The sequence below is a fragment of the Cupressus sempervirens genome, chromosome 3 (assembly GCF_028749045.1).
Source record: "Cupressus sempervirens isolate cs-2001-9-10 chromosome 3, ASM2874904v1, whole genome shotgun sequence".
Taxonomy (NCBI): Eukaryota; Viridiplantae; Streptophyta; class Pinopsida; order Cupressales; family Cupressaceae; genus Cupressus; species Cupressus sempervirens.
This window is the reverse complement of record NC_143120.1, coordinates 190,945,916-190,972,513: the sequence shown is the minus strand read 5'-3', so window position 1 is coordinate 190,972,513 and position 26,598 is coordinate 190,945,916. Positions and strand designations below refer to the sequence as shown.

The window sequence follows — 26,598 nt, the reverse complement described above, 5'->3', positions numbered from 1 at the left end:
TAGGCTAAATGGAGGATTAGAGATAGGTTAGAGGTTTTTGAATTTGAGGATTTCATTTATCAAATAGATTTATTTAATAAATGGGGCTTTTTGGAATTAGATAGAAGAATAGGATTTAATTGATAAATAATAGATTATTTGATTTATCAATTAGGACTATAGATGATTAATTAAATTAATCAACTAGGGGATGACAAAGGATTAATTAAATAAGAATTTAATTAATGATGCCTTTAGAGATGGCTAAATTAGATTACCAAAGCAGTGTAATCAAATTTCGGTGTCTACACTAGTAAGGGTATTTTATCTCCTTCATTGGACCCATTCCAAAAGAACTTTCTCATCTTCTACTCCAAAATGCAAACAACTTTCTTGGGAATATCTAAACACATCATTGCAAATACTAACATGACTGAGATTAATGTTTGGAGCATTAGGATTTTGCCTGCTAAAGACAACCATTTTCCTTTCCATCCTTCCATCTTCTTCTGGCATTTATCTATCAGATTATTCCAGAGGTGTGCTTTATTTCTGCCTTCAAAAAAAGACATCCCTAAATACTTACTTGGCATCAATCTAATTTTTATATTCATGATCTTGCAAATTCTAACTTTAACACATTGTGGGGTGTTGAAAAAGAAGATCTCTGATTTATTCCAATTAATGAACTGCCCTGATATTCTGCCATAAAGTTCTAGAGTTTGCTTCATAGCCTTTGCTTCCTCAACATGTGTTATTCCTACTAGAAAGGTGCCATCTATAAATTATAAATGAGTTAGAGCTTCCACTGTCTCTATAATTTTGATCCCTTTTCACAACCCTTGTTCCTATTGTCTATTGATTAACCTTCCTATTACCTCAGCCATAATGATAAAGAGAAAAGGGGATAGGGGGTCCCCTTGTCTGATGCCTTTTTCTTGTTCAAAAAAACCTTGAGGGCTTCCATTTATCAGTATTGAGAAACAAGGGGTAAATATGCAGCTTTCCACTCATTGCGCCCATTTTTGTCCAAACCCAAACCACTTTTACACACTTAGCAAGAAACCTTTGGCTACTTCATCATAGGCACATTTTATGTCTAACTTAACCATCATAGTTTGCATTTTCGAAGCTCAACTTATGTGGAATGCTTCATGTGCAACAACAACTCCCTCAAAAATGGATCTACTTGGTAAGAAGCCACTCTATTCTTCTGAAGTGATTGAGCTTAAAACCTGTTTAAGTCTATTAGCCATGACCTTAGAGATAATCTTATATATTGTGTTACATAAAGATATTGGTCTGAAGTCTTCAAAGGTCAACTGTGTGGCTTTTTTTGGCACTAGAGCTATAAAGATGTTGTTGAAATCTTTAAGAATGAAGGCCCCTTGCCTTGATTCCTCGATCACTTCCTATAATTATTTTTGAAAAATAAACCCCAATTTTTGAAAGAACATTACAGGAAAACCATCTAGGCTTGGTCTTTATCCCCACCTAGACCTTTTACAGCTTTGGTAACTTCACACTCTATGATTGGGGCCATTAGTGTTTTGTTTTGAGACTCAGTAATCAAAGCCGAGATGACACCCAAGACCTCTTCAACCTCATTCGGGTTCTATTCTTCCTGCTGTCACTTTTGAGAGAAGAAATTTACTGCCTCTAAATTGATCCCCTCACTATCTTAGATGAGAGCCCCTTCTAGATTTTGAATCTCAAAAATTTTATTTGCTACCCTACTAGTTTTCACCGAATTATGAAAAAATTGTGTGTTTCTATCACCCTCTTTTAACCATACTTCCATTGATTTCTACCTCCAAAAGATTTCTTCTTTGGCAAGACAATCATCTAATTCCTTTCTTAGAACTTTCTCTTCCTTATAGTTCTCTTCAAACATGTCATTTTCAATGACTCGAAGGCTTAAAGTTTTTAGTTTCTCCTCTATGTCCTTTTTCTTATAAAAAATATTACCAAAGTGTTATCTATTCCAAATCTTCATCTGATCCTTAAGAAATTGTATTTTTTTGAAAAAAATGAAAGCTTTGTTACCTTTTTTTGCTGGAGCTTTATTCCACCATTCAACGATCAAATCTGCAAAGCCTTATGTTTTAAGCCACATAGCTTCAAATTTGAAAGGGCATCTATCCGAAGTTTTTGCATCTTGAATTCTCAAAAAGATAGGGAAATGATCAGATCCATGAAAAGGGAGAATTTCCACAGAACAAGACCAATTTGCTTCCGCCCAGTTGCCTACCACAAAAAATCTATCCAACTTTTTAGCTATATGTAGAAAACCTTCTCTTCTATTAGTCCATGTGAATTCACCTTTCTTGAAAAGGATTTCCACTAATCCAATATCATTAACAAAATTACTGAAATCTTGTTGACTTTCTGAGCTCCAACCTTTCCCACCTTTTTTGTCTTCTGAGTTCAAAATTGCATTAAAATCACCTCCTAGAATTGCCACCTCATTGTCCAAACCTTGCAATTTATCACTTATGGTCTGCCATAAGGTTCTTTTCTGAGCATTATTATTTGGACCATATACATTTATCACTAAGAAGGAATAGTGTAATTGTTTAACATAAACTTTAATCCATTGCTAGTTTGTGTCAAGATGGGTAGCAGTTACCTCTAGAAGATTTGATCTCCATAAAATAGCCATACCCCCTAAAGCACCCTAAGCCCCTATCAACAAGCATTCCCATCTTTTGAATTTACTCTTCAAACTTGCAAAATCCTCCTCCTTAATCTTTGTTTTTTGTAAAAGCACCAAATTTAGTTTCAATTGATCAATTCATCTTTTGATCAATCGTATCTTTTCAAGGGCATTGTAGCCCCTGACATTCCATGATAGTGTTTTCATGGCTCTCAGGAAAAGGCTAAACCTTTTCCCAATCTTAAAAAAAATTATTGACTTGTTGTATTGCCTGCTAATTCCAGTTTTATCTTGATAGATTTGGGACCTCTTTTCTTTTTGCTCCCTACATTTGGTTTCTGCATTTTAGAGTTTGTTTTCTCTATAGATCTTTCATCCAAAATACCTGGATGCTCCAATAAACCTAAATCATTTAGATTTTTCTCCTCATCTAGCTCCCCCTGAGTTGATTCTCCTGCTTCCTTTGTGCTACTACTATCTAATGTTTTCGCAGAAGAATCACAGAGGTTTCTACTTGAGGATAAATGAGGATATGAGATTCTATTTTTCTCAAATTCTAATTCTCGTTTTGTTGACCCAAACAGTGGATTACAATTTTTTAAGAATTGCAAATTCTAATTCCTGGTGATATCCACGATCCAAACGGCCCTAAAAAGTGCAAGTGCTAGTTAAGTAATTATATCAGCACTGTTTTGATTTGACAGGGTGCAATTGTTTTGCACTTGAACATGGAAAATTTGAAGTTAATAGATCGCTCTGTTTTTATTTCCACCACCTGTATCTCTCCCGCGTTTAGAAATATTAGAGCTGCTTCCAACCGATAGGGTTTTAACCAGAAAGATATTGCTACATGGCTCACGGAAGTGCTATCGACTGGTTTAGCAATGGCAATGGCAATGGAAACAGAGTTAAATGTTCATATAAAAAGGCTACCACGGTCGTATGCACCGCGAATTTAGTAGCGGCCCTTTACGTTTTACACACTCTGCTCGCCCCTCTCTATATATTCTCTCCTACCCACAGTTCAATTCAAGGTAAGATTAAAAATCTTCTCTTTTTCGCAGTTGGCATTTGAGATTTGCGATCATTTGTTCGATATGTTTGCTTATACTGTTTTTGGAGTCAGTTATTAAATACACGGAGCACGAGCATAAGCGAATGCAACAAGCCATAAGAGTTCGCCGGGAATCGGAACCTGCAGATCTAATTCTCAGGGTAAGCTGCATTTTAAAAGATCATTTGATATTTTTTGGGAAATTTAATGAAATGCCTAACAATAATGTGATGTAATTTGTGTAATGGGCGAGCTCGAATATTAACTAGGGCGTTTTCATAGGCAGACACTGGTTTTAAAATCCGGGAGATATGGTTGAAAAATTGAATCTGGAAAACAGGGCATCCTATGCACTGGCTCACTTATTACTGTAGTATTGGAGGTCGTAAATAAAAAAAACGTTAATGTGCAGGTGCAAGAAATAGAGGAGGAGGCGTTGAGGGGAAATATGAAGGAGAAGCTGTTTCAATCTACGAAAGAGAAGCTTACGTATGAGGTTCTGCGGATACTGAAAGAGTTGAATGCAGGCAATAATTCAACTGCGCAACAAGGTGTCAATTCTATTTTTGACCTCATTATTATGTTACAACAAAGACCATTGTAGTTGCATTGGCTGAGGAAGATAGTTAAATAGAAAGCACTACTCTATAAAGTTAGACTAATCCCCACGCGTTTTCACCAAAAGAGTTTCGTTAATCATAATTTAGTTCCTCACCAATTCAGTGTGTTCTTTCTAGTCAACAACATTTTATTGAGCTTTGGAGGATGGAGGTTCGGGGTTTCAGGATGACAAAATGGATTTTAAGGGCAACCGCTAATTTAATATTAAAATAAACAAATTAAAAGAAATTGAGACTTAAAAGTGTAAGCACAATACAAATAGATTGATTACACAATTCTTTTTTGCTGTTGGCATTGTATGAATATTGTTATATGTTTATCATTAGAGATGCCAAGAAAATAAATGTCACATCATTCATATCCTAAAGTTGCATAGAAAAAAGTTTAGAAATTAGAATTAATTAATAATGTTTTGGAAATTGCACCCAAGATAGATTATAGAAAATTTGGACTCAAGATTAGAAATTATAATTAGTTGTTAATGCTTTCAATTTTTGCAAGCACAAGGAAAGTTGTAGAATGACAGACACCAAACATGATCAAGCTATCTTCAACAATATCCAGAATGATAGAGAACAAGATCCAATATCAAGGATTATTGAAATTCTGCTAATTGAGAACAAGATCCAAGTCATACTTGGTGAATGTTGAGATTCCATAAATGAAATCCAGAGAGAGATTTCAATATCTCTTAGAGACAATATATATACTGATGGTTGATAATAACATATGCATATGTAAGAGGGACATGCCTTAGTGGGTCCATAAGGCTTGGGAATAGATGGAATCTCTTCTCAAGATTTATAAGGATAGATATATGGTGCAGGAGCACCTAGGGTTTGGACGATAAACACAACACAATTTTGGCTTGTAATGACCTTAGTTAGGTCATGGATCGAATAAGAACCATTTGAGGGTCCATTAAGTGTGTTTCTAGAAGTTTGCTAATGTGTGAAAGTCATTAGCAAATTTGGGCAAAAAGTTGTCATTGTATTGACCAAAAATTGCCGTATGGGCAAAATTTGGCATAGTAGACTAATTAGCTCCAAAATGCACAAAATGGGGTAGATTGAGGATAGACATGCTTAGGGCATGATCTGCATCATTAGGAGTCAAGGTTGTGATATGAAATGTCAAATTGCTAAAGTTGACAAAATTTCGTCATGACAACATTTTGCAAGTTTGCGATGTTGCATGATAACAGTTGCAAGAAGTTGCATTTTGATCCAGAATAGTTAGGGACCAACACCAACTATTGGATCATGATGAGTAAGCAAATTTAAGGCCTTCTAAGCCTTTTTACTAAGATTGAATGCAGTTTTGGTGTATTTTGAATAGCAAAGCAAACATGGTTTTTTGAAAATCTATCACAATCATTGAATCTGAAGCAACTTGCATCTTATGGATTGAACCTGCTTTGTTCTACTGTGGAGTTCATTTTCTTGTTTAGTGAGTTTTTGGATTGATCATTGTACAATTTTGGTTGCTCAAATAAAATTCAAACTTTGGTAGCCAGTTCACTGGTCTAAACAGGGTTTGAGCCAATTAAATGGCCCTATCTTGCAGCCTTATTGTGGGATCTTCACGACCCTTTGAGCTCCATTAGTAGGGTCCATGTACTTTATAATCCCTTTTGCAAAAGGTCAGGAAACATGTTTTGCTATTTTTAAAGTCTTGCCCTAGGCGAGTCCTGCTGTAACCTAACTAGGAGCAAGAAGCATTTTAAACTTGTAACTTGCAGGAGTTGTTGCACAAGCCAAACCAATGACACAGAGATGTGCATAAGATCTACATGGAATCGTGTCCAAGCTATGAAGACTTGGTGAATCCTGTTGAATTGATTTTCTAGTTCCAAGATTGAAAATAGTTCAATTCCTTTATAATTTGGCTCAGTTAGGGCTTGGTGTTGTACGAATAGGATAGGGACCCAAAACCCTAAAAATCCTTGAGTTTGCCGAAAAGGGTATCTGGAATGCAAATTGATTTATAGGCTCATTTGGAAGTATTTGAAGTTATAAGCCAAAAACTTGATTAGGAGACCTAATTAAACCTAATAGGGCTACTAGTCCTAAAAACAACAAAATCTTGAGATCGGTAATAGAATGACACCAAGATCCTTTAAAATGAAGATCTTTTTGACTGAATTGATTGAGTTGATGGCCTGGGATTCCTGCAAGGCTATGGTGAATGAGCTAGGTGGTTGTTAGGTGAATTTGCCCTAGTGAGCTTAAAAGAGTGGTGCATCTTGAATTGGTAGATGTTAGGAATAAGGTGTCTCAACCTTGTATAATTCCTATTCTTATTATTTGTTTTGTATAATGTATTTCTTGCAAATAATGTTGATGTGTCGACATTTTGAATTGTGTATAAGGAGATCATGACTAAAACGGTTATGACGGATTCCTATGACACGTAAGAGCTATGTTAGGAAGATTCAATGACAGGTGAAGACATGTGGCAACTAAGATATTTGAGTACTGTACACTCTAATTTTTTTGGGGTTCCTATTTTCTCGGAGAATGGTAAAACCCTAATACGGTTTACCTTTGGGAGTAGCCCTAAAGTAAAGCGCATGTTATAAGCGTTTTTAGGGTTGCGAAGAGATGCGATGCGAAAAAAGTGTATTATTGGTACTGCGAGTAGCTACTGGAGTCTTTTGTTGTCGATGTTGAACTTGCATTGCAAGTGTATTGTAACCTTGTGTTGAAGATAATACATTGTGCAGGTTTTGGAGGGGTGGGGTTGTTTTACCGAAAGGTTTTCCCCCACCGGCAAATCCTTGTGTTATGTGTTCCTTTCTCTGTCTATTTTTTGTATGCATGGTTAGCTGCAATATTGTTGTTTACATGATATTGAATCTGTAAGTGCAAAAGATTTTAATAGGATTTGCACCATACTTCTCTTATGAGATTAGTGTAGGAAGCTGTTTCCGCACCTGAGTTTCCTTACAGTAGAGAGGCTCAAGTTGAGTTGGGAAAGTGGATTGAATGCTCCCAAGGGTGAAAGGTTGAAGTGAGGAGAAACTTGAGAAGGTCCTAGAATTGGCTTAGTGTGGAGTTTAGTGGAACTCATTTGAGGAGCCTCCCTATCGAATTGGTATTAGAGCCGCTAAGATTTGGGCTGGTGATCTTTAGTGTATGTCAACAATAGAATCAATAGGTGAGTCCATCATGGTTGCCAATGCAGAGTTTGCGAAGAGGGTAGAAGATTAGGAGGAGGAGAATAGACCCTTGAAGGAAAAACTTACTGAGTTGAAGACCGAACTTGGTGAGGTAGCAAACAATGTAGAGAGAGTCACAATGGAAGTCACTGAAAAAGAAGAAAAAGAAAGACTCAAAGAAGTGTTGGTTGAGGATGATGACCTTGAACTAGAACCTGTTTTGCAAGAGAACCTTTCTCAAGGAAATTAGGGCTTTAGGAGGTAAAGCATTGGAAGGTATACCACTTTACAGTTGAAAGATGGAGCCAAACCTAGTAATGGAATGGATAGAAGGGATGGAAAACCACTTTGAATGCGAGGGCATTAGTGAGGCCCAAAAAGTGAAAGTTGCCAAGTCAAGAATGAGGGGAGTTGTTTTGACGTGGTGGAAATTGTGCAAGTAGAGAGAGAGAGAGAGAGAGAGAGAGAGAGAGAGAGAGAACCCTATAGCCACTTGGAAAGGTATGATGGCCAAGGTTAGGGAAACCTACCTACTTGAAGATTATGAGATTCAACTCCACAGGAAGAGACAAAACTTAAGGCAAAGAGAGTTAGATGTTAATGCCTTTATAGAAGAATTTCAAAAACTATGTTTGAGGTCCAATGTAACAGAGGGTGAAAGCATAAAGGTTCCAACATATTTAAATGGATTGAGGTGGAATATTCAAGAGGAAATAAGCTTGTTGAGCCCTAGCACATCCACAAGTGCTATTAGTTGGCACTTAGAGTAGAGGAGAAAAGCAAGAAGAAACATGAACAAGGAGGCAAAGGCAGAGGTAGAGGAAGAGATAGAAGAGGCCATAGAGGCAGCTTTGGTGGAAGAAGCATTGACCAAAGACCTCAAGGAGAGTCCAAACTTGTAGAACAAAGTGGTGAATCAAGTAGTAGAGGAGGCTACAACATAGGAAAGGGTTCTAGCAGCAATAGCAACATAGGTAGATTTGGTGAACCATGAAGTGTTATAATTGTAATCAACTTGGACACCCAGCCTATGGGTGCCTTGAAAAGGCCTCTTCTTCCCAAGGTGACAAGACGATCAATTATGTGTAGGAGATAACTTGGATTTAGAAGTTGGAGATAACTTGATGATAAGAAGAATCTTGATCAAAGAACCTATCAAGGAGGAGCCAAAGTAAAGAAGGTCCTTGTTCAAGATCAAATGCAAGATCTTGGGCAAGGTATGTAAGGTCATTATAGACTTAGGGTTCACTGATAACATAATTTTAGAAGTAGTTGATAAGTTGAATTTGACTAGAATACCTCATAGCAGTCCCTAGAGGATTACTTGGCTTAATAAGGGGCAACATGTGTTAGTAAATGAGCAAGCTTGGGTGCAGTTCACAATAGGATAAAATATTATGTGATGTTTTGCCAATGGATGCATGCCATCTGTTATTGGGTAGACCATGGCAATTTGATAGAAAGGTATTCCACTATGGTGAGAAAAATTCACTCTTTTCAAAAGGATGGTGTTACATACATGATCCAATCTTTGGTAGATGGAGAAGAGAGTAAAACTATTGGCCCTAATGTGTTAATGGTTGGTGGAAAAGAGTCCTTGAACACTCTCGAGGAGGGAGATGGAGTTGGATTTGCTATTGTTGTAAAGCCTAAAGAAGAGAAGGCTAAGAAGGTAGACATACTTGTAGAAGTGCAAAATATTTTGGATCAATTTAGGGATATCATCAATGATGGGACCCAACTACTTTATCACCACTAAGGATTGTAAGCCATTAGATTGACTTTATTCCAGGGGCTTCCTTGCCAAATTAGGCTTCTTATAAGATTACTCCGGAATAGAACAATGAGTTGGCTAAACAAGTACAAGAGCTTCTTGGTAGTGGGTTGGTAAGAAAAAGTGTAAGTTCATGTGCAGTTCCAGTAGTGTTGACACCCAAGAAAGGAGGATAATGGAGGCTATGCATTGATTCAAGGGCCATAAATAGGATTACCATTAGATATAGGTTTCCAATTCCTAGGCTTGAAGACCTAATGGGTTGTTTGAGAGGAGCTCAACATTTCACTAAGATAGACTTGAAAAGTGGTTACCACCACATCTAGATAAAGCAACAGGATGAATGGAAGACAACTTTCAAGACCACAAAAGGCTTGTATGAATGGCGTGTTATGCCATTTGGACTCACCAATGCCCCTATCACATTCATGAGGCCCATGAATGAAGTCCTCAAAGACTGTATTGGTAAATTTGTAGTTGTTTATCTAGATGACATCTTAATTTTTACTCAGACCAAAGATGAGCATCTTAAACATTTGGAAATTGCACTTAGAAGTTGCATGATGAACAACTATCACTTTTGAGAAATGTGAGTTTATGAAGCAAGAACTTGTATATTTGGGCTTTGTGGTCTCTAAAGGTGATTTGAAGATGGATGCATCAAAAGTTGAAGCAATACTGAACTGGCTTACTCCCAAGATAGCCAGTGATGTGAGAAGTATTCATGGACTTGTCAATTCTATAGAAAGTTCATAAGGAGCTTTAGTGAAATTTGTGCTCCCATACTTGATACAATCAAAGGAGGTATGGAGTCAAGTTTAAATGGACAAAAGAGGCAGATAGGGGATTTGAACTGTTGAAGAAAAAGGTCGCCACTTGTGTTAGTGCTACCAAGTTTTTGAGAAACTCTTTACATTGGAATGTGATGCAAGTAACATTGCAGTAGGAGTAGTCTTGAGCCAGGATAATAGACCAATAACCTTTTATAGTGAAAAGCTCAATGAGGCCAAAAAGAGGTATTCATCCTATGACTTGGAACTTTATGCACTTGTTGAAGCACTTAGGAAGTGGAGGCATTTCCTTCTGCCAAAAGAATTTGTTGTCTATACAAATAACCAAGCATTGAGTTTCATTAACTCACAAAACAAATTGAGTCATAGGAACATCAAATGGATGGAGTATTTGTAGGCATACACTTTCACAATAAAGCATAATAAGGGGCAGTGTAACAAGGTTGCTAATGCCTTGAGTAGAAGGTTTTCACATTGTCAATATTCATTCAAATACCCTACGAAGGTGCAATATAAATGAACATTTCCAATAGAAGTTAAATGCTTGCAATTTTGGTCCATTTCAACCTTGCACTGCTACTTCCAGTCAACAAATACCAAAAGCTATGGACAATAGCTCCGCCACTAATCATCATTGAACAATAGCTTCCATTCAACTACTACTACTTATAATCAACATGAAGTGAAATCCCTATTCTAAGTGATGAAATGTAGAAACCATGCAATACTCCAAAGCAACACAAGTAATCCACCATAAAGACAAACGTTGAATTAGAAATTACTTTGATAGCATTATGGCAACAATTTCAACAAGTCTCTTTTTACAAATAAGAGGAGTTGGGTTTATATAGGAGCCCCAAATACAACAAATGACCATGATTGATTTGAAACCAATAACCTAAGTTAACTCAAAGGAAACCCTAATTAAAGTTGCTACAAATATTAAATATAGAGCCAATAACAATGAGGCACCACCTTTTGGGCCAATGAGAAAATTCAAAAGTAAGAGAGCCCATAGGAAGATGCTTAGTCATCCAACAACTTATCTTTATGAACATGTATGCTTATTTCTCTTTCAACCTTTACTTAAACTCCATTTCCTTATCCTTAGGAATTCCTCATTGTTCTTGGAATTCTCTGTCTTCGTTATCTCCATGGTGATCCTATTGATTCGTGGAACTTATTCATTTTCCTTGCTTGTGAATCTTGTCCTTGATTCTGTTAGAGTGGTTAAACCTCCTTCAAACTTGATCTCTTTGAGTTAGTCACTCTCATTTCTTGGGATTCCTAGCCATCTTCATCTTCGCAGCGATCCTTGGACTGTGTTTTGATATCTTGACTTCCTTGGAGCAGCTAGTTTCTTTTGGTTGGCCATAGGCTTGCAAGAAGTCTTCCTTAGATATTTGACGATGACAACCTTTCTCTTTTGTAGACCTTTCATCCTTGCATAATTTTATCATTCTTTTGGTAGTGGCGTCTTCCTCTCCCATTGTTTGGGACATCCTTGCTACCTTTGTCTATTACTACCTTGTCTCAGAATTCCCTACCCTTGATCCCTAATAGGGACAAATTAGAGTACAACTTGTCCTTGAATTGAATCTTGTTTGATCCTCATTGAAAATTAATGTGAATAGGGACAAGTTTGATTTGCCAATAAGACAATCCTTATTCTTTAAGATTTTAATCAAGTGCAAAGTTGCTTTGCATGGGGACACATGAATGCTCTTGAAATTAAATTTGAACTTGTCCATGGACTCCTCCCTTTTTAAAGTCCAGACCTTATCCACGTCCTTGTTTGATGAGGCTTGATTTTGAATCCTCTAAATCTCCTTTTTGAATGTGTTGAAAATTGAGATCACTGCAAATGTAATAACATTGCCTGTGTAGTATGTGTGCTTCAAATGCAACAATCTCTCTTGCATTTATATTTGGGAATGAGGCAAGGAGAGACATGTCCCTTCATGGGACATGTCTATTCATTATGGTGAAATTAATAATAATAATTTATTATGTAACCATATATATATTATAACTCACATAAGATATATATATCTTCAATTTTTTAGTCTCATAGGATTTATCAGACAAAAGCTACAAAACATCAACACTCCCTCTTAGCTAGGGAGGATAAACAGAGGATAGATATTACACCATTGGTAATATTAGGAATGACAAATTTTAAGGATATTTTTGATCATAAGATCTCCACCATTTTGATATCATGAGTATTGGCCTCCAGGATATCAACACATGATATTCACCAAATACTCCAAGTAATGGCCTAATGAATGTCAACACATGATTTTCACCAAGTACTCAATAATAAGGTAATGGTCTCCTGAATATTACGTCACATTATATTCACCAAGTACCTATGATATATCTATACAAATAACTCATAGACCGTCAATTGAATGATCTGTATAAACATTACATAAAATGTATATCATGATAGAAAGATTTAAGTAATTGTAAGACTGTCACCTTTCAATAACTTCTGCAAATACAAGTGATGATCGTTTGAAAGTCGTCACCTCCTCATGATGTACACAGGGGGTAGGCCCCCTTAAAATCACGCAGTCACACACATGCCATTAAAAGTTTACATGAAATCAAACCCCTATGAATCTGACCTCTTAGTACAAGGTTGTCTCTGATGAAGTATCAAACTTCATCTGAATCTGATATCATCCTTCTGACCTCCTGATTTTAGTCGTGTCATGCTCCTTGGTTCAACAAGTATCCATCTATCTAGGAATGTCATAGTCTAGATATTCACATAATGGCTTTCAGCCTACATACATGGAATTTCATCCCATGAATCATAGTCTTTAAACTGCTATAGTTTTCTGATCAGTAGAGAAACCATCTCAGCATTGTCCGCTCCTTCCAAACCAATATAACCAAGATTCTCAGAAGTCAACTGAAACGTATCCTCTTTCTGCTGCCACTATTTGTCCAAGATTGCCTCTAATGACTCATAATCTCAGTCATCAAAGATATTTGCTTCAAGAGCCGCACTTTATTTAGCATGATCATCAAATGACCAATGAACCCCAGAGCAAAACTTCTTTGGAGCTACTGTCATAAGATTGAGTCTTGCATTTGGTAGCATGCCTAATATACCAATCTTCTTTTTCTGCAAGAACATCCCTGCACATCCTTGATGGTGTCTCTTCAATGACATCTCCCCTTTTAAGGATAGTTTAAATGGGAATAGAACATTGATTATTATTTCTCACCCACAATGTAAAATTTCCACTCTTATATTGTTGAATAATTTTGCATCACATCAATTATAGCAAAGCTTCTTTTTGTTCTTTTTCTTCATTGCAAAGAATCATTTTGGGGATCAAGGAAAAGATCAAGATCATAATAAAGTAAATAACTCATATTGCATGTAGGGATATGGCCAAGATATTGACTACGATACGCAAATAAAAATAGTATTCAAGAGGTTATAATTAACAATACTTATCTCAAGATTCTCATTAACATCCTTCTTGAGGTAATCTGCTTCTTTCTTCTTCTTCTTCTATATAGTATAATACTACTCACTATCCTTCAAATAACTTGCAGCTTCACCTTTGATATGGTGTCCTTAAACTAGTATCTATGTTAAATAGATTGTCCTTAGTATTCACTGTAGTCTCAACTGAGATCTACCTACTACAGATTCATAGCACAAGAAGGAAGCAATAGTCTTGAGTAAATATGTGCACCAAGAAATGATAGAGGGACTGATGAAATTAAACCCATTATAATACTTTATAAGTTCACTTTATCAGTATTATGGCACCAGTTGGATAGTCTGTTCCCATCTACAAAGGTCCTGATTGCACCATTATTCTATACATGGCCATATTTTCGTCAAGCATCAATACATAATCTTTCTGTAATGTTACAACATTCTTTGGATCAAATAAAGACACAACTTTTATTTCTTTTGTTTGCATTACTTTGATGGTGCTTATGACATGGAACAACAATATCATCCCTGTTTGTGATGTGTGTCTTCAATCATAAGAGTTCAAATATAATGATTTTGCCAGATGTGACCAACACAATTTCCTACTTATCACCGATCACATGTATCAATAGTCTCTGATTTCTCTCTCTGATTGCCAACAAAGTCATGGCCTATGTTGGCGAGCCAAGAACATGCTGCTTCTTATGATTCCTGAGAGGTACTATATCAAACATTTGGCATGCTTACATTAAATAATAAATGTCATACAGTCTACGATAAATAAAACATTATTTTAACTGAGATTAGATGTATGTTGTTCAGTGCTGAAGTATACACAACAGTATGCACTTAATAGTTCCAGATTTCACCAATTGATACCAAATGTTTTTCCTGATTTAGGGCAGCTAATTGAGGGCTGGTTGCACTAAAAAACTGTTTGGTAACCTCCTGTCCTAGACTGCATATACCACCTGCAACTTCTAATTTACCTTCCCTTAACTGGCCATCAATACTCATAGATGATTGCACAGTACGCCACTAAACTCTAGGCAGCAAGTTTGTCTAGTAAATGCCAAAATGTTTTTTGTGTGAATTTCCTGGCTGACAACAAATTTCTCCTGCAATAATGCCTGTGACAGTTTAACTTCGAATTCTAAACATTAGAACATCTCCCCCGATTGTTGTTGTTCCCAGATATTAAGCCATTTAACTATAGTGAGAAATCTATGATCACCTAGAATGAGCCGTTTCATTCTCAGGCCAAGAGTGAATGGAAAAATTAAACAAGAATCACATACCTCTGCAAACCACGACAATCCTTCATCTATTCATAACCTCCCTTAAATATTCAAAATAATAAAGCAATGTAAATGCTCTAATAAACTTAGTATCAGACTGTACTTTATTTTCAGACTTCTGATATCTTTCTTGTATGACAGGTTCACTTCTATGATTATTTTCAAACTTGATCAAGAATTTCTGAATATGGTATTTGACCTCTAAATGATATTGAATGCAGAGAGAATGATTTGTAGTTTTCAGTGGCTCTCTCTCTTGCATTCCCCATCAGATAAGAACTAAGGATGAATGTACATGTCAACAGTGAGACATGATGGTTCAATCACATTTCTATCAAAGACACACATTAATAACTAGTTGTTTAACTATAACACAAGTCTTATTTAGTGTTTAGTTTAATTTAACAAAATCAGATTGATCAATACTAGATCTAATTGCAAGAGATAACAACCTGTATCATACTTGGTTTAAGGAGCGATCAGTCAGATCACTGATGGAAGGATTTTCAGATTTGACTACATTGTTTCCAGGTTGACCGATGCTATTGCTTTTAACATGCTCTCTTAGCTAGGGAAGACAACAAGATATGAATAGTTTTAGATATCACCTAGCATGTGATATCAAGGAGTATACAGAATATCAAGTCAGCATGATAATTGTATATCCTAGTTATGGTATGTGCAGTGACACCACATCGCATGATGTCTACCTAACATGTCATGGCATGTCCATGGACAATACGTCACATAATGTCCACCATGACCATCTCATTAAGATGGAATTGATCTACAATAGATATCAAGTTAGCATGTATCAATCAATTAGTTTGAGATATATTAACTATCAAGTCAGCATGATAGTGGACATTTTAAAGTCGTCACCTTACAATGTTGAATACAAAGGTACATTATCAGAAAGATTGTCACCTTTCAGTAATATACATAGGTGAGGCCCATAAAGTCATAAAGTCACACATATGACAAAAGAGTTTACACATTAAACATCTTAAAAAATATATGTTAGTACAAAAGAACAAATTTTGAAACTTAGTCTCAATGAATTACATTTCAACCATACCAAGTTTCTTTTTTGAGGTGCTCCACTTTAACTCTGGAGAGAGGCTTGGTAAGGATATGTGCTGTTTGATCATTTGTACAAACATATTCCAACTGAATTGCTTTCCTTTCAACCATATCCCTCATGTAGTGAGAATGGATCTCTATATGCTTGGATCGATCATGGAAAATAGGATTAATTGAGAGCTTGATGCAACTTTGATTGTCACAATGAATAGTAGTAGGTTTGAAGAACTTTCCAAACAGTCCCACAATCAATTTGCGAAGCCATATAACTTCTCTAGCTCCCCATTGTGGCTGCAATGTATTCAGCTTCAAGAGAAATTTGTGCCACAAAAGATTGCTTCCTGCTTATCCAAGAGATTATGGTAGATCCCAAGCTAAAACAACATCTAGACGTACTCTTCTGATCAGTCACACTTCCAGCCCCAATCTGAAATTGAGTATCCATGTAAGTGTAGATCAACATTCTTATATTTGAGTCCATATCCAATAGTACCCTATAGGTACCTTAAAATGTGTTTAGCAGCAACAAGGTGTATTTCATGTGGTTCACACATAAATTGTCTCAAGGCATTTACAAGATAGCAAATATTAGGTCGTGCATTGACCAAGTACATTAGGGTTCCAATGATTTGTCTATATAAGGCAGGATCTACAAATATGGATTCAACAACTGCTTCTCTCAACTTGCATAAGTTTGTTTCCATGGTGTGGACATAGGTCTACAATTTAGCATTCCAAACCTTCTTAGAATGTAAATAGCATATTTCCCTTGATTTAGAAGGATACGATCAAGTTTCTACCAAACTTCCAATCCCAGAAAGTAATGTAGTAGATCTAAATCCTTCATATCAAATTCTGAAGCCAAGTCCTTTTTGCATTGAGCAATTAGGTGATTTTCTCCTATAATCAGCAGGTCATCAACATATAGAATTAATAATAACATTTCACCTTTAATAACTTTAAAGTAGAGATTTGGATCAACTTCATTCTTAGAGAAACCTAGTCCTGTAAGATATTTGTCAATTCTCTCGTACCAGGCGCTAGGAGCCTGTTTAAGTCCATAAAGGGATTTCTTCAATTTGCATACATGGGATGTTGCATCATGAATCACAAAACCGTCAGGTTGTAGATAGACTTCTTTGATAGTCCCGTTCAGAAATGCTGTCTTTACATCCATGGTGTATCTTCTAGCCCTTTGCTGCAGCAATGGCTATAACGACTTTAATAGATGTATATCTGGCAACTGGTGCAAATGTCTCCTCGTAATCAATTCCCTCTTGTGAGAAACCTCTTGCAACAAAATTTGCCTTATGTTTCTCTATACTGCCATCTGCAACATGTTTAATTTTGAAGAGCCATTTAGAGGAGACAATGGATTTCCCTTTAGGTCTTGGTACTATATCCCACACATCATTTTTAAGAATGGACTTGTTATGACATCTTTCCATACTTGGTGTTTAAGAGCTTTAGTTACACTAGTAGGTTCTGAATTAGAAATCTCATTCACTAGTGCCACGTAGTTTGATAATATATCAGGCCTCTTACTCTCTCTAAAAGTGCCCTTTGGTGCAGCGACGTTTTCTGCTTACTCAACAATCTTTTTAGCCTAAAGTGGTTGTTTCCTCTTATTAACATTATATTTTTTCTCCCTTTGAATCTCAAGAGTAGTATGGTTTTCATTAGGGTTTTCTTTTGGTTGCTCCCTTCGAGTTTCGGAATTTGATTCTTCATCTATGTTCTCAAGAGAGTCTTGAATTTCTAATTGATCTAAGCTCCTGGACCTTTTGAAGGCAATGTCTTCCTTGAAGGTGACATCTTTGCTTATTTCTATTCGGTCTTGATTTGAAAGGTATATCCTATAGCCATCAGAAGTTTCATTGTTACCTACAAAAATCTCTTTTCTCCTAGAAGGTTTTGAATTTGTCCTTCTCTCTTTAGGTACATGTGTGTATACAGGACACCCAAATATCCTAAGATGGCTCATATTAGGTTTTATCCTGGTAAAGGCCTCTTATGGTGTTTTATTATCAAGATGTGAGTGAGGACATCTATTTTGCATGTAGACAATTGTTCTTGATGCTTGTGCCCAAAAATGAAGCATTAAGATTTTGGTCATACATCATTGACTTTGCAGCTTCCACGATGGTTCAATTTTTCCTCTTAGCTACTCCATTTTGTTGAGGATTATAGGGTATAGTGAACTCCCTCTTGATCCTAGCATTAATACAAAATTCTCTAACGGCCCGTTCGGTTACTGGAATTAACCTGGAATAGGGAAACGGGAATAGGAAAATTGGAATAAATCTATTCCAATTTTGGTCCAATGCAAGAATAAATCTAATTCCTAAAAATTCCTGGAATTCGATTTATTCTCAGTTCTCAGGGTTTTAACTTTCTTTCTAGATGAGTTTTCTATTAGGGCCTTGAATTCTTTGAATTTCTTAAGGATCTCTTCTGACTCTTTGCATTTTAAGAAGTAGATCCAGGTCTTTCTAGAGAAGTCATTCACAAAAATTACATGGTATAGAGACCCTCCCATTGATGGAGTTGATATAGGTTCACATAAATCTGAGTGGACTAATTCCAATACATTTTTAGTTTTGCTTAAACTATTTTTGAAGGATCCTTTAGTGTTCTTCCCTAATGCACACCCCTTACATGTTCCATTATGGATTGCGTTTAGTTTGGGAATTCTTGTTACTAATTTTTCCATAGATGTTAGAGTTCGAAAATGTATATGCCCTAATCTTCTATGCTAGATTTCATTTGAGTCATGGGTTTCATGAATGAGTGCTTGTTTTGACTCAGTGTAGAGTTTGTATAGGTATCCATGTCTTACATCTGTTGTTTTAGCCTTCTTAAAGGTAGCATTCTTGGGCCATGCTAAGACTTTTCCATTCATGAAAGTGACTATATCCATTATCTTCCAGGGAAAAAATAGATTCTAGGCTTCTTTTAATTCCTGGTACAAATAATACATCTTGTAGTTGGATAGTGATACCAGATCTAATTTGACTCCTTTTACAGGATGTGCAGAGTCATCTCCGATGGTTACCTCCTCTTCAATGTCTTCAGCCATAGTATCTAGATGTTCTCAAAATACAGTGATATGTCTAGAAGATCCACTATTAATTACCCAAGTGTTGATTTTATTAGATACATGATTTGATAGTGCTGAATAGAATAGAAACTTCTCAAGATCTTCTTCTGTATTTGTGTTCCTGACCCTAGCATAGGATGCTTGTTTCTTAAGTCAATCAGGGCATCTGGCAACATAATGTCCATATGTTAATGCATTATTTTATTATTTATTTAGGTGAGATACTTAGGAGTTTGCGCACCTTTTTTGAGTTGTCATGTTGACAACACAAAAGTACGCAACTCTATTTCAGCACATGGTGTATACAACACAGGAGTATGCATCATTCACTGAGTTGTCATGTTGACAACATAGTTATTCGCACTCCTAATTTAACACATGTTGTCTACACCATTGATTTGCGTGCTACACCATTGTAGGCTTATCCTTACATCATCGCACTTACTTCCATGCTTAATGGAGGATATGACTTATCATGTTGCTGACTTCTATGCATTTTAGAAGCTCTCCAAAGGCCTTTATATACAGGCACTCCTAGTGTACTCTCATATGGCATATATGGCATATTGAATGATATATCGTCATTCTGATCATACTCTCTCTTCGGTCTACAATTGTGCTTGTATTTGAGTTCCTTGGTCTTGGGTGAATTTTGGCTTAAGCCAAATTCTTACATGGTATCAGAGCTTGGGGAGATTCTCTACACATAGCCATTTGAGACCGTTCATGCTTCAACACTTCGACCCGAATCTGGAGAATTTGTAGAAATTGGGAGCGTTTAGAGCCAAATCTAACCTCGCCATTGTGTCCGGAATGTTGATTCGGTGAAGATTGACTATAAATTTGCCTATGCTGGGCGAAAGTTGATCGTGAGGCAAATTATTTTTGCAAACCAGCACCCGAAGACACCGATTTGCAAATTGGGTATGGCCATTTTTATCGATCTGTGCATTTATTTTCAGATCTGATTTAATTATTTCTCTACAATTTTTTTTCCAAATTTCTTTGTTAGTTGCCCAGTCAAAGAATTTTTTTTTTGTAGAACCGGGTAGTCACACCTCAGCTCTGCAATTTGGAGGAATATTCATTTTATTTTGTAGGGATATTATTATATTTTTGGAGGGCAAATTTGCATTATTTCAGGCTTCATTATAATCTAGCGGCCAAGTAACCGTAGCCGTGCAGTCTGGAAAATTGCAGCATACACATAATTTCCCGCAGCCGAATCCGGCGAGAGGCTCTTCAACATTCGGCCCCAACCCTCCAAAATCCGGCGGGCTTCTTTACTTTTGTCCCATGGCCTTCTCTATTTCAATACTGCCGTGGTCCATCCTATGTTGAATGTGGGATAAAACCCACATAAAACCGGTGTCGCCTTTCTAAGTTTTCGACCACTGACGACGACTAAATTCGGCCACACGCCCGCAGTGCCACCAAGGATATGTGACGCAAATCAATTCGCTGCAGTAACATGCAAGCAGCGACTGCCACGCGGTAGCCATCGCACCCGTACACGTGGCCTACAATCCATGTCATCTCTCGCTTGCTACGTTGGACATGTGGCTAGTATAATTCTGCCACGTCATCAGCTAAATAAACGCCCACGTCATCTTGCCTGCCGAATCGGCAATACAGTCAGCAGTACGTCAATGCACTTGAGCAACACGTGGTGACAAGTTAGCGACACGCAGGCTATACAACTGTCATCCATGTCACCCAATCTGTACTAATAGTCATCAACTTGTACATCACACGTGGCATCCGTACCATGCCATACCGGACACGTCGACCTAGTCCATACGATTCCGTACGCTAATGTCACCACAGGGGTGGAAAGTCGCAGACGTCATCATTTCATGTGCCTAAATTTGACGGCCGTTTGACCATCATTCCAGGGCAAAATAGAAGTACTGCGACGGGCGTATGACCGTCAAATTTAACCTCATCTTTTGCTGATGCAATCCCTCTCTAGATTGATTTTTGATTTTGTAGTCTGACTTTGGGAGGCCATATCTCAGTCATCTAGATTCCAAATCAGGGGCGATTTTTTTTGAAATTGGGTAGAATTTTCTAAACTTTTCAGTGGTGCAGTTTTTTTTTGGTTTTGGTGCATGGATTGTTCAGAAATTGCATTTTTTGGCAACTGTATTTGCATAATCTTGCATTTTGCAACTTAAAACGCTCCGTACGGGCATATCTGGAGTCTAAAACAGGTTATGTTTTTTTGAAAGTGTGTTATTTTTCATCTACTTTCCAGATCTGCAATCAGATTGTAGGGTTGTGTGGACAAAAGTGTCACTTTCAGCAATAGGGCCTTTCTTTGCTTTGTATTGCTTCAGAATTGTAGCACATTGTAAAGTTCCAGATTTGTAATCCATGTAGAGGTTGTAACAAGCAAAATCAGAAGTCCACGAAGGCCAAAAATTGGCAAGTGGCCATTGTAATCGCACTACTTATAAAGTGCCAAAAGCATCTCTTTTGGGGGGGGGGGGGGGGGTTTCTTGATTTAGTGAAAAGTGGGGGTGTTCTTGGTGTTGTGTTCTCTCTTTTCTGCACTTTTCTTTCATTTTCTGCATTATGGAAAATTTTAAGTTTCCAAAATTAACTCCACATAACTATGCTACATGGTCCATCAAAATGTGGTATCACTTAATGCATAATGGAGTTTCACAATATGTAGATGGTACTCTTCCTAAACTAGCAAGTGATAAGGTATTAACAAGTGATATTTCAGCTTGGGTAGCAATGGATAGGAAGGCCCTAGGCGATATATGTTTGGGGGTTGATGATAAGATCATGTATTAAAGTAAGAAGTGTTTTACATCCAAAGAAGCTTGGGATACCCTCGAAAACTTATATGGTAAAGTGTCTGAAGAGGATGTTTTCAAAATTGAAGATGAGCTTGTCTCCTTAGATCCTAAGTCATATGATTCAATACAAGATTTCATCATCAAAGTGAATGAACTAAGGACAAAGCTTACTGATTGTGGTAGTTCTATCAAAGATGACAGATTGATCTATTTCATACATAACAAATTGCCATCGGAGTATTCCACATTTGTTTCTTCTTTTAACACCTCAAAGACTACATTAGGGTCTGCCTATAAGAAAGTCACCTTTGATGAATATGCTGATTTGTTGGATACTGAAGAAAAGAAGTTGAAATCAATGGGGATTCTCAAATCACCAAAGTCTAAAGCATTGGTGGTCAACAATGAGGGTTCTCAAAATTCAGCTGGACAGTCTTCAAATCAAGGAAAGGGTAAGAAAAAGAAGTGGAAGAACAAATTAGAGGATGTAGAAAAGACAACACCACAATCCAATCAACAAGGCAAGTCCTCCAATTCGAACAAGAAGGGGGACAACAATAAGGAGAAGAAAAAATGCGCTTATTGCAAGAAATCGGGTCATGAAGAACATGAGTGTTATTTTTAAAAGATTGATGAGTTGACCAACATCATGAAGAAACATAATGTTCCACTGCCTAATGCTTATAAGGATAAAGGGTCTTCTTCAGATTCAAAGGGCAAAGGGCAAGCACTCATGGCAAATACAAATTCTTCAAAGGAATGGATTTTTGACTCTGGTGCCTCATATCACATGGGTTCTTCAAAGGAGGATTTTTCTTCAATGAAGCAATCAAAGGTACCACACATCTTCGTGGGAGATGATACAAAAATGGAAGTTGAAGGGAAAGGAAACGTGGAAATGGAAAATGGAAAGTTTCAAGATGTTCTCTATGTTCCAAACCTAAGTTCAAATCTCCTATCAATGTACCAAATCACTTCCCTTAGAGATGGACATAGAGTTGAGTTCCTTCCTGACTCAGTACAGGTGCACAGTCTGAAAGATGACTCATCGGTTGTAGTGGGGAAAGTGAATCATAACAAAAGGTTGTACTCTTTCTCCCATTTTGTGCCCAAGTCTCCTTCAAAGGTCTTGTTATCACAATCAAATTCAACAATGCAATTATGGCATGAGCGGTATGGACATTTTTCCTTCCGCTATCTTCAACAACTTTGCACAAACAGAATGGTCAAAGGTCTACCTCAAATCAACTTTTCCCATTGTGAATGTTCAACATATTCAGTGGATATGCATCCAGAGGGGAAGTTACAGAGAGGGAAGTCTTCAAGAGCATCAGGAGTTCTATAGATGGTTCACATGGTATTAGTAGGTCCTTTTGCATTCAGCCAGGGTCGTTACATACTGACCTTCGTTGATGACTTTTCAAGATACACTTGGGTCTATTTTCTTCATAGTAAGAATGAAGTGTTGGACAAGTTTCTAGCCTTCAAGACTCATGTAGAACAGAAATCGAGGAAAGCCATCAAAGTTCTACGAATGGACAATGGAAGCAGATATGTGAACATAAGACTTAAAGACTTTCGTAGACATGAGGGAATTGATCTTCAGACTCCACCAGCATTCAGCCTGCATAAGACAAATGTTGCAACATTGAGGATCCAAACTCTTAAGTCTATGGCAAGTTGCATGATACAAGCCAAGTCTCTAGATCCATCACTAGAAGTCGAAGCAATTAATAGTGCCACTCACATTCTTAATAGGTCTCCTCATTCAGCCTTAGATGCCAAGACTCCTTTTGAGGCATGGTGCGGTAGAAAACCTATTGTGACACACTTCAGAGTCTTCGGTTGTCTTGCATGGGCAAAGATATCTTGCAGGGGTTGCAAGGCACAGTCACCTCGGCCTTGTACCTTCATAGGTTATGAAGACGGTGTGAAGGTATATAGACTATTGGATCTAGAGACACATTAGATTTTTGTGGAGAAGGATGTACACTTTGAGGAAAGTTCACCAAGCTTGTTCTCTAATCCTCTTCGCACATCATACCGTGTGGAAACTGATAGTGACACCAACGATAGTGCTTCAACAGATTCAGACACGTGGGGTTCTATCGACAGTTACAACAAGAGGTCACTATATCAGTTCAGTCCACATGCATACATCTCCACATTGATAGGTCCAGCGCAGCAGGGTACATCTAGTCTTCCAGGTCTAGCTTCAGTGACAGATTTGGGGGACAGTATTGATGATCTGCCTCTTCTTCTTGATGTAGCAACACCTTCTTCAGTTGTCACGAGGGCTCCATCCGACCCTCTTGTTCATTCTCTACATGATCATCGTCACAGGTTGAAGTGATTGTGGATACTTATGATCAGCAGTTGCAGAAGGGTTCTTCATCAGTTGCAGAGACAGACAATTCTTTGAGACAAGTTCTTCAGCCAGTTGAGCAGGTTTCAGAGACATCACTTATCCATGGGATTCTTTCCACACATAGTGAAAGCGTCTCATTTGTACCCTTGGCATTGTTTCTTCCTAAGGGGAGGAACACCATTCTTCAGTCTTGGATTAGCTTCTTCATCGGAGCAGTCATTGGTCGGTATTCTTCTTTGGGGGGGGGGGGGGGGGTGAGCCTATCTTGTCTCTCTTCCTCTTCTCATCATTCTCTTATGTATATACTGGATGTATGTCGTAATGGGGGGGGTCTTGATTACTCCATCCATCCATACATCGTATGTGTTTTTCATCTCTCTTTTTGGGGGAGGGTTTTTCCCATGAGGTTTTCTCTCTTTCTTCGCTTTACGAGAGATTGCATTTTCATTATGTACATGGGTACCTAACATGGCCTACTAGTTGGGACCCATCATGCATTTCATTCTAAATTTCGTAAGCTTAAGGGCATTCCCCTAAGTTGCACTTAAGGGGGGGTGTTGGTGTAAATAAGTATTTACTATTTACACTTAAGTTTACTTAGGTTAATGCATTATTTTATTATTTATTTAGGTGAGACTCTTAGGAGTTTGCACACCTTTTTTGAGTTGTCATGTTGACAACACAGAAGTACACAACTCTATTTCAGCACATCGTGTCTACAACAAAGGAGTATGCATCATTCACTGAGTTGTCATGTTGACAACATAGTTATTCACACTCTTAATTTAGCACATGTTGTCTACACCACTGATTTGCGTGCTACACCATTGCAGGCTTATCCTCACATCATCGCACTTACTTCCGTGCTTAATGGAAGATAACCCATATCTGGTGGACATGTGCCTGGTTGTATTACTTATCATGTTGCTGACTTCTATGCATTCTAGAAGCTCTCCAGAGGCCTTTATATATAGGCACTCCTAGTGTACTCTCATATGGCATATTGAATGATATATCGTCATTCTGATCATATCTCTCTTCGGTCTACTGTTGTGCTTGAGTTTGAGTTCCTTGGTTTTGGGTGAATTTTGGCCTAAGCCAAATTCTTACACTCTCTTGCATTCTCCATCGGATATACATAGAACTAAGGACGAATGGACATGTCTATTCCAACAATGAGACATAATGGTTCAATCACATTTGTATCCAAGAGGCACAATAATAACTAGTTGTTTAACTATAACACAAGTCTCATTTAGTGTTTAGTTTGATTTAACAAAATCAGATTGATCAATACTAGATCTAATTGCAAGAGATAACAACCTGCATTATACTTGTTTAAGGAGTGATCAGTCAGATCACCGATGGAAGGATTTTCATATTTGACTACATTGTTTCCGGGTTGACTGACGCTATCACTTTTAACAAGGAACTCATTTGTGATGAATCAAAAGGTTTACCAAGGTCCTCGGGCAGATCGCAATGTTCTTGACTTTATTGCATTAATCAATGTTTATTCATCAGCAAGGCCATTTCATGTTTGTATTGGCACCCATCTTCAACATTAGTGAAATCAATATCATCCTTGTATCATAGCTCTCAATGACATTCTTGGATCATTTCGCTTACATACCAATGTGATATCTATTATAATTCCATCATGGCATTATTGGAGGTGGTGGAAAAGATTACCACATTTTGATTACATACATATTGGGCAGGCATCTTTGCAATAACAAGGTGATGATATTTATTGCTATCTACAACACATATAAATGCCTCAATATGCTATTTATATCAGCGGTTTACACTCTTGGGGTGACATTGTGGCACTACACTTCCACATCAACATTATGAGATTGAGATCATGGTTCTTTTCACTTAAGATCATGACATACTGGAACTCAACATCTTTGCAATACCTGTGACCCATACTTGCCCTAGCATTCAATGATACCAGTGGCGATTGAGACAGTTTGGAACTCTTGTGATACTAAATATGTGATGTCATTGATGTACTCAAGTCACTATTTTCTGGTTCTGGACTTTGAAGCGCCTACAACATCCACACATCTGCAACGACAAGAAGGCAGCGATCAATGAACTCACTTTGAACTGCAGGCGCAATCAGTAAATATTTTTTAAATCTGCTTACTGTAAATATTTGTTTATTGTAAACATACACATTGCTAACATTTAGATTCTGATGAGAATGATATAGTGAATAGTTTGTTCGACGACATCCTCCTTGTTTAGACTCATGGACTCTGCCATCATTGGCATTTAGAAATATATTCAGATACAAATTCCATTAGAGGCATAACTGTATCTTTGGATCAGACACAAAATTCATATCCTTTTGTGATTGTGTAATGGAAAGTTCACATAATTAGAACCACTGCGTACGCTTGCCAAAAACCACAGTAATGGAGGCT

At 37.3% G+C, this 26,598-nt stretch overlaps 1 protein-coding gene across 1 annotated transcript in view; it reads left to right on the top strand.

Moving 5' to 3' along the window:
• Positions 1-3,334: 3,334 nt before the first annotated feature.
• LOC149565461 (dimethylallyl, adenosine tRNA methylthiotransferase) overlaps positions 3,335-26,598 on the top strand; it is a 127,480-nt gene continuing 104,216 nt past the window's right edge. Inside the window, exons 1-3 of the mRNA XM_089818985.1 lie at positions 3,335-3,669; positions 3,762-3,850; positions 4,102-4,240. Of these exons, the coding sequence (XP_089675111.1) occupies positions 3,486-3,669; positions 3,762-3,850; positions 4,102-4,240 (412 nt within the window). The 5' untranslated portion in view covers positions 3,335-3,485. The remainder of the gene's footprint in view (positions 3,670-3,761; positions 3,851-4,101; positions 4,241-26,598) is intronic.